The sequence below is a fragment of the Scatophagus argus genome, chromosome 4, assembly GCF_020382885.2.
Source record: "Scatophagus argus isolate fScaArg1 chromosome 4, fScaArg1.pri, whole genome shotgun sequence".
Classification (NCBI taxonomy): Eukaryota; Metazoa; Chordata; class Actinopteri; family Scatophagidae; genus Scatophagus; species Scatophagus argus.
This window is the reverse complement of record NC_058496.1, coordinates 14,697,418-14,709,717: the sequence shown is the minus strand read 5'-3', so window position 1 is coordinate 14,709,717 and position 12,300 is coordinate 14,697,418. Positions and strand designations below refer to the sequence as shown.

The window sequence follows — 12,300 nt, the reverse complement described above, 5'->3', positions numbered from 1 at the left end:
ACTCACCTGTGACTTGCACCCCAATTCGGAAGTAGACGTTGCAGTTAGTGAGATATCTCTCCACCAGGATGTAGTACCACTGTTCCCAGGCAGGTACAACAGTGTCTAATTCACAAGGGTTCCACTCCCTGCAGTCGAGGGCACTCGAGTTATGCACCGGTGGTGCTCGCGCTCTTATCTTCAGCACCACGGGACAGCTCTCACTGCTCTTGTTCTTGGTGCTGCAGTTTACGAGCTGAACCTTCACCTTTGATATATAATTGGGGATGAACACTCTGCAAAAGCACACACACACACACAAAAACCCACACAGAGACGTGCTTTAGGTAATAATACCAACCTGGTCTATCAACTATATCACACGGCAAAATGCAGAACAATAGCCTTACTGCATATAAAATGTATTCAAGTTAATGTTTATTAATGTTTACCCAATGAAAAAATTTCATAATGATCATTTTCTGACCATTATCATTAAAAGCAGCACGCCTTTGCTGTTTTTAATTATGTTAATCACTTTTATGGTAACTTTGCCATGCTTTGCAGGTAAACTTTGCACTAACTTCATAACAAATGCAATTTTGTTGATTTAATTGTCTTTTGTTCATTTTGCTTCTCCTTTAATAAAAACACTGCTCCTCTGCTGGTCTGGTGCTTTAGATTTAAAAAGCATATAATGTTTATAAACAATAACATTTAAATAATAAACATAACATTTCAGCACTTATTTTGTTTATGCAGAAGCCACATAACACTGAATCTCCTTCCTTCGGGGATCTTAAAATAATCATGAAATAAGCCATAAACGTCAGGAAAAAAAAAAACTTTCATATTGCTCTGCTCACATAACTGAGGTGACTTTTAGAGAAGAGGAAGTTAATAACAGTGCTCAGACTGCAATCACACACTTGGAAATTGCATCTTTCTGAAATTAAAATGCAAAATAAAGTTACGGAGAAGACTTCGGGAAAATCATAACTTAAGGGGCTGATGGGGCTGAAAAGAAGCATTTTCTTTCAGATAATCCATGATTATGTGTGTAAATTCAGTGCCAAGCCATCCCAGCTTTTGGTTCAGCTAGAACACTTACTTATAAAGTGCAGATCTATTATGGGCGGGGATCATCTGGTCGATGAAGTATCCAGGATAAAGCACTGAGATCCCAATTAGCCTCTGGACAATGAGCTGAGGCTGGAAGAGATACTGGCATTCTTCAGACAGACCCTGCAAAGATAACACAGCAGAGGTTTAGATAGTATTTTAGTGGTTAACTCACCCATATTTCTTAAAAGCTGGTAAGGAGGAGATTAGATATCATTCAGACTGGCTGAAAAGTCCTAATGGACTGTGTGCATAAAGCCTGTCATCCTTTTGGATTAATATCACTCTGCCCTCCCTCTGCCTGCCACACAGCGTAACATGCACCCGTTATTTCGTTCATGTTGTTCTGAACCATTAATGCTTGATGTGCATTACTGTGTGAGATGAGCCGAGCAGACAGAATGACTTAGAGCCAGGAGACCGTGCATTGTTTCTACACATGATCTGCTGTGAAATTTGTTTTAAAAAGGACCGGGGCCCTTTTGCGCCTGATTCAAAAGGACAGGTGTGAATGCCAAATGAGGTCCTTCATTTCTGTCAGTCCCTACTGCACGAGCCACAATTACTGTGGCATGTGGCATTAGTCCGGGAGCCGCTGAGGTGACCCTTTGATTTATTACAGCCTGTCAGTTGGACCTGCACATGTGTCTTGTAGAGCAAGTTGTGCTTTAATTAAGGTTCATCTGACATGGGTTTTTGAAGCTCAGTGTTTTACACTCTAATTGCTGGTGGCTTTTAATGGCATTCACTAGTTTAAAATTTGACTATCAGACTAAAGAAAAAAAAATTACAGACATTTATTCATTTTATCCAGAATTTTAGTCTTGCCAGGATGTTAAAGCCTCTAAAAATCCATTTAGGCCATAGAGCGCTAAAATTCCCCATTGAAACACAGACTAATTACATTATTTTAGCTCCTTCACTCAGAATGACCTACTGAGAAAATGCAATTTCAGGGAAAAACTCTGGGGTATGCACTGAGTTTTCAGTTTATTAGGTACACCTGAACAATCTAATGCAATCCATTGCAATAGTGCTGCAAAAAATGCAGTCTTTTAGTACTTATTTTCAGCTTTATTGAACTTTGTGATTTTTGATGCTGTAGTTAGTGATGTTGTTGTTGTCTTGAATTACATTACACTGAGAGAGTTTATCGTGTTTTGAATGATATTTACACACATTTATGAAAGAAGGAAGACCTCTCTACATTATTTTGGCTTACCTCAAAATCCACAACACATATTTTTCTTTTTACCTGTAGTGTAGTTTTATCCATGTGAATTGTTTAGGCGTGACTTTTGGAGATATTGGCTTTAGACCAAGATAATCCACAGACCTTGTGTTTCATATAAGAACTATTTTCTTTCTAGCTGACTACACTGTGTGATGGTGCAGAAGGAAACATGCACTACTCAAGGACTGGAGGCTCATGCTCCTGACAGCACAGGATATAAACATTATTAGCGTTATCCTCAGCTGAGCTGTAACATTGGCTAGCTTAGTTAGCTAAGTTAACTAGCCTCTCATCCATGAGTAGATGTATAGTTCCTTCCGCAGCAGGGAAATAGTTTCCACAAAAGTGCTCACAAACCAGGATTTCTGGAAAGAGACACTGCTGTTGCTTGTTTTTTGTTTCTTGGTGCTTTGAACACCACGAGCGATGTGCCATCTAGTTCTATTATGTTATAGAGAAGGCTGCCATCAGTAGAGCTGATATCTTCAAAACAATCCAGATGTTTATTTTACTCAAAAAAAGTTAGATATTATAATATTAGACTGTAAACGTAGCAAACCTTTACAGTCTAATATTGTAATATCTAACTTTTTTTTAATATTAGATATTATAATATCTATTTTTTTGGATGAAGAAAAGAATTAACAAGTTAATTACAAACAAATTTACATGCAAACATATAAACAATTGAATTAATAATGTATGAAAAAGAGATATTTAATCAAAGATTTTACAGCCAGTTTTTATAGATTTTTTTCTATCCATTTATATCCATTGTGCTGACAGCAGACAGCACCGACTGGCTAATACCCAGCTACAAAGCGAATACATACTGCCAAACCACTATGTCAAACCCTGATTATAATGATCATCATAAAACAGTAAAACCGTTTTGAGTAAGGGATACGTGACAGAGAAATGAAACCCCGCCTGGACTGTGACTGATTCTTACAACTTGATTCTCGTAACCATTGCTTTATTAGTGTCTAAATCAAGACAGCATCATTATCACCCAGATACAAGATTAAATGGTTGTCCTACATTTTGATGAAGTCATGTCGACAATCATCTAGGAGCACAAAGATGCTTATATTAAGGTAAACATTAATATCATTTACTACTCTTATCACTTCCCATCAATTTCCTGGTTTAGCCTGAATGACTGACTGACTGTGCAGCGACTTCAGAACAGGAAATGATGCACCTGGTCTTGATAAGTGGAAAGCAGTGGAAATAAATGTCTGGATGGTATCCAGTGTTGCTTTGGTGTTCTTAAAGGAATTATGAGAGTTAATAGTGAATTAGCCACTGCAATGGAATATACATGTCAAATAAGCATTCGGTTTATCCTAATCGTAATAATAAGAGACAGCTTATCACTACTTCTTCTGCTTTTCGATTGCTAAATCCTTACATCCTGTGTGCCGAGCTCAGTATTTGACAGAGATTGTTATAAATGTAGTGCATCCCTTCTGTTCTGCTTGCTTTGCTTCCATCCATGTTTCCCCTCTGAACTGAAAATATCACATCTTGGTTGCTAGAAAATTGCCTCAGAAAGCAGAATCTGGAAGAGGCACGTTATTTTCAGTCACACTTTAGCCATAGCAGCCTCTATTCCCAGTGCCCCTAAGAAAACCAATTCTTTTGTTGCAATGTTCATAGCAACATTTGATGATATTTTTGATTGTTGTGCATTCCAGGTACGCCTTTTCTAGTCATTGGAAACCTCAAAGGAAGCACAACTGTACACCGTGCCAGAGACAAATAAATGAAAATGAAATGGAAATCAGCAGGTGTTTATGTGGCCAAATAGGAGAACACGATGAGATGAAGAAAACCTCTCTGACGCTGTTCTGCCTCTTTAAGCTCTCCAGTGCAAGCGTGAATACTAATATAATCCCAATGAAAACTTGCATTATTTTTAATAGATTTTTTTTTTCTATCGCAAAGAGGAATTAAGTAACCGTGAAGAAAATATTTTAGATGTAGATCTCATTTAAGTTACATAACACTTGTTTTTATCAGTCTCCATCAGTGAATGATTTATAAACAGTGATTTAAGCTTTTCACTTGCTGCTCTACACAGCTGACACTGGAAGAAGTTTTTTTTTCCATGCTAACATGGCTTTAGGGATGGCAGTACTGGTCTGTTGGTGGGTCGGTTCACTACTTTAGTCCAGACTGACATGTCTCAATAAATAATGGCTGGATTGGTATGGAATTTGGTGTAGACAGGCATGGTACCCAGAGGTTAAATCCTACTGATTTTGGTGATCCCCTCACTTTTCACCTAGAGCCACCAGCAGGTCAAAATTTCACTTATCTAGCAAAATAGTATTTAGTTCAGATATTCAAGGTTCATGCAAAATTTATCATAATGACTTTGGTGATCCTCTGACTTTTTCACTAGCACCACCATGAGTTTTTGTTTTTGTTTTTGAGTGTAGTATCTTGACAACGTTTGGATGGATTGCCATGAAATTAACTTGAGATGCATATACTGCATGGCTGTAAACTCACAGTCTTGTTGAAGGGTTAATATGGTGGTCAGCAGTAAAAGCAACTATGGCTAAACAGATAAATAATAGAGCGTCATCTACAGGAGACAGTTTTGGCCACACTGTTTGTTTGTTCCTAGATGGAGCTCTGGTAAGTAACAGTGCAGAAACAACAGTGTCCAATGTTAAAATCAACTGTACTGTCAAAATTATGACTAGATGAAACTATAATGCTGATTTGTGGTGTTCAGGCTCACCTTGACTGAGATCTTGCCTTCATCCTTGGGTAAATGTGCCGCTAGGAACCAGTCTCCAGGGAGCGGGCTGGTCACGTTGAATGCACCCGTTGTACGGTTTGGAAGAGTCCAGGTAAGAGTCACAGCAAAGGATCCAGGGACGACTGTATCCCGAGGGAAACGGGTGTACAGGGGGTTGATTACTGGAGGAGCCCCAGACCTGAAGTACCTATTAATCACAAACAGCAGAGGCATCTGCCAGATATAAAATTCATCCATAGGAATAGCTGACAGCATGAGCACAGATGGCATCTTCTATTTAAAAATTTCAAATCCAAAACATTAATAATCATATCCAGTTCCACATATTATTGTGATAACCACGTTACAGAAGAGTCACCTGAGAAACCAGCTCTCATAACACACACTGCTTGCCAATATGATAATAATAGACAGGCAAAATTAAAAGCTAAAGGCAGCTAATGCTTCAACAGCAGTACCTCCATATGTCGAGGCTGCCTGTAATAGCTGACACTGCTCAGGTTTAATCAGCTGCTATACCCGTTTTCCCAAAGGTAAAGACTATAAGATGCTGATCACTATCTATGTTGACCCTACATAAGGGGAACACCTCCACTTCAACAAAAGTTGTACACAAGCAACTTCAGAAAAAAAACCCAAATCATCTTACACTGTCACATTGCGGTTTGGGCAGCTGTCTCCAAACGTGCCCCCTTGCTCCTTGAAGGTGATGAGGTTCCATACGGCCATCATGGTGTCGTCAGGCACATTGAAGTGGAACAGTTCCACACTCGCAAAGGAGTTGAAAGCACTCAGCTTACGAGGCGTGCGGGTGAAGTATTCAGTCACAAAAAGGCAATCTGTAGGGAAAAGGGAAAGGAGAAAAGTGTCCCTGAATCTTTGTGAAGATAAATTTCAGGAACACATGAGAGTGAACTAGTTTTTACTTCATAAAAAGTCAGGAATTTATCCTCTGGGAACTGCGAGTGTCAACTTTTGCATCAATCTGGTAGTTGTTGAGATATTTCATGATGCAAGTGAAATCTTTGACCCACTGGTGGCATTAGATAAGTAATGGGATCACAGAGGTCATTAGAATGCATCTGCCTGTGTATTTAATGGCATCCTGTGACAGTTGTGACAGACCCTTGACAGACGGAACAGACAGAGTGATGTCGCCATTGCCATGCACCCAATACTGAACTGGTGATTGAGACTTTTCTTAAAAAGGCTGAATTCTGAGTACATTTTCCCATTTGCTTGCACTATTATGTCTGTATACGGAACAGAGGCATAAAGAGCCTCTCTGACTCAAGTCCACAAAGACTTCTCCTTCTCAAAGCTTCTCCTTGAACCTTGCGAACTATTTATAAAGAGCTCTATCATCTATGTGTTCACAGACTCCCTTTAAAGCAGTTGAGGGAGATGAATGTATGTATGCAAGCTCACTCACGTCCTGCATAATGTCAAATCCTTGGATTACATCCACCGAAGGCTCTGCATATAAAAGCCGCAGAACAAGTGACAGGTGTAATCTCCCATATTACCTACATGAGATTGGCTAGCAGCAAGCACACCCAGTGGGTGGGCAAAATCTGAGGGAAAATGGGTGTGAGTCATTTAATTGCTACGCTAGAACATATTGCATCTGTTAGATAAGTGTTATCATGAATATAAACATAAGTGAATAAGGAAAGAGGCAGTGATATTTCAAGGGAACAATGTGGAGGCACCTTGATGTTTCACTGGAGGAGAATGTTTTTACATTTGTAACACACTCCCTTTGTGTTTCCGTATGTCAACCACCTGTACATGGAATACCTGTGGTGCTGTCTTTCACTCTTTTCTTTCTTTCTTTTATTTAGGGGTAACTTATCTCACTTGAAATTTGTGCAAAAAATGGCAAAATTTGGCAATACAGTTTTGGGGATGTGATGAAAAGCCTGCGCTGCTAAAACAGCATGAGCCTGATTCATTTAAGAGTTATAACGAGACAGTAAGCAAGCTGGCTCTAATAATCCTGTCATTTGCAGCTGCATGTTTTGCTATTGCCTCTTTTCTTTTCGCCTTGATGACACCGAGTACAAAAAACTAAAAAGTGACCCTCTACAGTGAGCCGAGCCGTGGATGCATAAAGGAAAAGGTTTTCATGAATGTGCAGTGTGTTCTAATGTGCGTTAGGAGAGAAAGAAAAATGGCTCTGCTCTGCTCTGCTCCCCCACACTATTACCAGACCTCAAAGCTCGCGCTGGCTCTCACCTATGGAAGCAACCTTGAATACTGAAGGCACAGAATAAGGAGGCAGAAACTCAGAAGAATGAAGCAACCTTGCTGTCAAGAGCTGAAGCTTAATCCCATACAAAGCTCTCAGCCTTAATTTCATTCTCATCCCAGCCTTCCTCTGGTCTGCTGTCTGCATTATATGCGATCCTCCTTTGCATTAAGGGTCACCCTTGCTCTTTCATTACATGAATACCTATAACTGGTCACATGTCACAAACTCGAAGGCTGTAACTCAATAAGTGGAGGGGTGCTCTACAACTGCAGGAGTCTGCAGTAAGCCTTCCATATGTTCTGCTTGTCTGATTATGAAGAAACAGACTGGGCTTCTTCCAGCCACAGATCGCAGACCACCAAAAAACTAATGACGTACAATAACCAGGTGGTTAACCATTTGGTTACTTGTTGGTTGGACATAAGTTGGACATGTGACTGGTTATTGGTGGTGACTACACCATTCAAAGGGAGCCTGTAAATTAGGATGAACTGATCATCACCACCTTCATCAGGCAATGTAACCTCAATTACAAGAAAGTCGCCATTTATCACATCAAAAAATAAGCTTTCAATCAGTGGTTCCCAACCTTGTGCTCAGGACCCCTAAAAGAAGGCTGTGAGATGATTATTGCTCAGTGCTTGGCTTTTTGTGCAGCGTAATTTTTCCTCTCTAGTGTTGTTCAAAAATATTTCAGGAAAAATCAAACTGCTCCAATCTCAAAGTCATACATGGTTTGTGAGTGGACATAAGTATCAAGGGGTCAAACATAATAAAAAATAAATAATAAAACGGTAGGAACTGAGGGTCTAGCTAGATCATTGCACTAAACTGTAGTTACTTCATAAATTTTCTATAGTGTGTGCAGTAAATTGTTATTTGTAGACATAATTTGTTCTCCTACACACCTGTTTCTACAGGAGTGCAAATATTCTTTTCTTTTTCTCTTTACGTATTTGTGTCAGTGGATTGTAAATGATCAGAATTCTGAAATAAGACATTTTATTGGCAGTTGTCCCAATCTTGAGCTTGCCAGATTTCACTGTGATATTTTATGATGTATAGGATACACTACAGATGCAGACAGTTATACTAAACTAAAAAGACAGACTACATTTCAAACATAGCGACAACTGGGGTTGTTGTGACAAATTAAATGCAGTGAAACCCACATGCCAGTCTATTTTTAGAAAATTAGAATAATGAATTGAATATTTATTCTCAAACCCCATCTGTGTGAATAAAAAGATTCTGCACAGAAAATATTCCCAAAAAAATGCACAAGTCTCACTGACAATCCAGCAGCCACACACTGTGACCGCACTCAATGTGGAGGTGCAAACATGCCAAAATATCTAAATATGCCTGTTTGTTTGGCAGCTTAAAGAAGACATTTCATCTGAAAATAAAGGCAGCAGAGTGCTTACAGGCTTTCTTACAGCACGGCTGCTCTGAATTCAGTAATCTTTTCAATGAACGCCTCCCAACCACTGTTTTACTCTGTTAGGGGCTTAATACAGACATAATCCTGCTTTTTGTCATCTCAACTAGAGATTTATCCTTGAATGCTTAGCTTTATAGTCTTTAAACTTTTTTTTTAAACAATGTAGGTTAAAAAATTCCTCCTCTACTAACATTTAAAAAAAAAAAGAAAAAACAGCTGTAACCATCTGTAACAGAATTTGGCATAAAACTGGTCATCAGTTTCTCCAAACACACACCCGTATTCTGCTTCATGTTGCTCTCAGCCACCATCAGCACGAACGAACACAAAGCCATGAAAATTACAGGAGGTTCTTCCATCGTCAAAGACATCGACATCAGAGCTGTGGAGTCCTAACAAGATCAATACAAAACTGAATGTTCTGTCCAGGGTGGATAAACTCATCATCAAGGCAATTACTGTTCTAATAAACAGCAGTTATCTTTTCAAGAGGAGGATTCTGCCTTGCCCCCTAAATAAGACCCAAATCTCAAATATCACTGTATCTGCTCACTGTACACACTCACCCCCAGCAAGCCAAAAAAAAAAAAAAAAAAAAAATGGGTAGAAGAGGAAATTGAGCTGACTGACTTCAACAGGAGTCCAAGGATTTACCTAAACTGATGGTGCGAAACAACAAGTCTATCTGCAACATGCTCAGATCATTAAGGTCTTGGGTGCCCACGGCCAGTACAGCGTGTGCTGTAGGTATGGATTCACTGTAGTCCCAGTTGAGTTCTGGGGTTTTTGTTTCATGCCTTTGTTTTGAAGCAGCAAAAGACAGTCGAGGTGGAAGAACACAAAAAACAAAACAAAACAAAAAAACAAGGAAAAAGACACTCTTCATATCTGTCTACATAAGATCATTTTTATGTGTTAAAAAGGAAATAAAATGACCACAAAGAAAACATTTTGCATGTTCTGGTTCCATTTTATGATAAAAGAGGCTGAAATTAAAGGAATTTTAACTTCAGCTTTGCCACATTTTCCAATTAGTTCTATTCGTTTTTAATTGGGCTGAATTAAAAACAGGCAACGACAACGTCTATCTCAAGCATTGCCTTATTGTCCGACGAGTGTGGTTCTGTTCTGCCTCATGCCAACGCGTCTCAACTTGTCTCTGCCTTCTTTAACAAAGCAAAACAACAAGGAACAAACACGCCAACAGTCAAAGGCAACAACAATGTTGCGCTTTCTTGTGTGCCAAAGTCAATCAGCAATCAGCATCGTAGCGTACAACCGATAGGAGCATCTGTCAGTGTGTTGCGTGCCATTATGAGCAGCGACCGTCCCCATGCGTCACCCAGCTGAAGCCAGCCTGTGTTCGTGAAAACGGGTTTTGACGGTAGACTTTGGAACAAGATAACAAGCAGCAGCTGTGGATGTTCAGCAGGCTGAATTCAAACCAGAGACGGGGATCCGGCGCTGCTGCTGCTGCTGCTGCTCTCCGGGAGCATTTCAGCACCCCCGACAAAAGGAACAGCTCCTGGTGAATCAAAGCAACACGCCACTGAATGGAAACGACTCACCTCCAAGAGCGCAGAGATAGGTGTAAACAAGCAAGAGGAGCCTCGGGGGGCTACATCCTGAGCCCAGGCGCTCCAGTTGCCACATCGTTAAAAGCAAAATATTTGGTGGAGGGCTACAGCCCGGGTGCAGTTCTTAGTCGCTGTGCTGGTCTACATTTTTTCAGATTTTTTGCCAACGACCAGCTGTTTGTGCATGACGTAATTCAGACGAGGACGGTACAGCGCCTCCCCTTTGGCTTTGATTTGACAACCTCAATATGTCGACTTATTTTCATTGGACCTCGGGCCCTGTCAGTCCGAGGGAAGGTGCAGACGTAGACTGCACCACAAGGCTCGTCACTTCGGCGTCCGGGCCACCACACACACACACACACACACACACACACACGCCGCACAGGGCGAGAGAGGAGGAGAGGAGCGCAGAGGCTGCAGCTGCCCCCGGAGGCTCTTCACCCAACGCCCGGGACAGAAAGTTTGAGGCGGATGGGGGACACAGCATCTGACCTGATCTGATCCTGGGCAGCCCTCTGAACTCTGATTATGTCCTAAGAAATACGAGTGTTGAATTTGCAGCATCTTCTGCATTGCAGTGCGTTTCTGTCTATTAATGAGTGGGAATCAGTCACCTTCTTTTTCTTTTCTTTGCTATTTTAACTGCTTAAAAAACCCAAAACAAAACATATCATCTTTGTGAATTTCATGAGAATGATGCTGTGTTTCACAAGTCTGCTACACACAATGATGCATTACTTCTCAGAGACTCCAGCTCTGAAACATGGTGAGATACAAGAGATTTATACTCCCTATCTGTGGTGGGTGTCAACAGTGGTTTTTACACAGCACCATGCATCACTCACAAATCCCAGATAACTGTGTCTGGATTTCTGTTATTTTTCTCTAACAGTCTGAGGTTTAACGAACCAGTCAGATGGAAGACATAATATTGGTTTTGCATAATATAAATAAACTCTTACAGACACAAAGGTGGAGTTGATAGACCACAAAACAAGTAAAGCCAATGTTAACAAAACTAAACGTCAGCTGTTCAACAGATCGATAATGACATTGACATAGGTGCACTGAACTAAAAATAAAAGGCTATCAAAATGATTGCGTTGTTGTTATTCAGTTTTATTCAAATTGAAAAACAAGGAATATCTTTTCCTCCTTCATTAACACACAATTGTTATCTCCAGGGCTTTGAAATATTAATTCTCTCTCTCATGTTCAGCAGGTGACTGCAGACCCAGTGGGGAAAATAAAATGTATTTGTCACAAATCTCTGCAAAACACAATAATCCATTTCCCTCCAAGAAATGGACATTAAGACTGACCCAAATTCTGTGTCACGATTATTTTTAGGCTGCGGGGTGACTTCAACATGAGTCATAATTGTCCGAGCAGATTTGTCAGAGAGTGAATGAGCTCTTGAATCTGACTGGCTATAATTTATTTGACATAAATGAATCATTAATCTGAATTGTTCACATTAAAGGAAGACCACATGTCGAGGGGGTTAAGAATGAGAAGCAGGCTGAATTTCACATTGTGACAATTCGCTGGTGACCTTAAACTAACCCAGCACATACACAGACTTATGTTTCTCTGGGAGACTAGTTCACCGTTAAGTCGCCTAATCTGCCTCGAGTTTGTCTCATTTAGCCTGCAACTACTGACCACAGAATAGTTTGGTATGAATTAACCTCATCTCCTAATGAATGTTTGCAAACAGTCACAAAAAGCCTCTCAAAAGCCACATAAAGGTTTGCTTTGTTGTGACGGGAATATTTCGATACTTTATTAATGCAAAACAAGAAAATTAAAAAAAAATCCTCCACCCATCCACCTCCACAGGAAGAAGAACATAAGGAGCGAGTATCCGCTTTAAAAACAAATGAATCCATATTCAACACAGAGCTTTTA

General features: G+C 40.1%; 1 protein-coding gene across 1 annotated transcript in view; it reads right to left on the bottom strand.

Annotated features, from left to right (window-relative positions):
* The window catches only part of tmem8b (transmembrane protein 8B), a 33,923-nt gene extending 23,199 nt beyond the window's left edge, over nt 1-10,724 (bottom strand). Inside the window, exons 1-5 of the mRNA XM_046385360.1 lie at nt 10,378-10,724; nt 5,761-5,950; nt 5,091-5,298; nt 1,091-1,224; nt 7-275 (exon numbers count right to left, since the gene is read on the bottom strand). Coding sequence (XP_046241316.1) covers nt 7-275; nt 1,091-1,224; nt 5,091-5,298; nt 5,761-5,950; nt 10,378-10,462 — 886 coding nt within the window. The 5' untranslated portion in view covers nt 10,463-10,724. The remainder of the gene's footprint in view (nt 1-6; nt 276-1,090; nt 1,225-5,090; nt 5,299-5,760; nt 5,951-10,377) is intronic.
* Nucleotides 10,725-12,300: the final 1,576 nt, after the last annotated feature.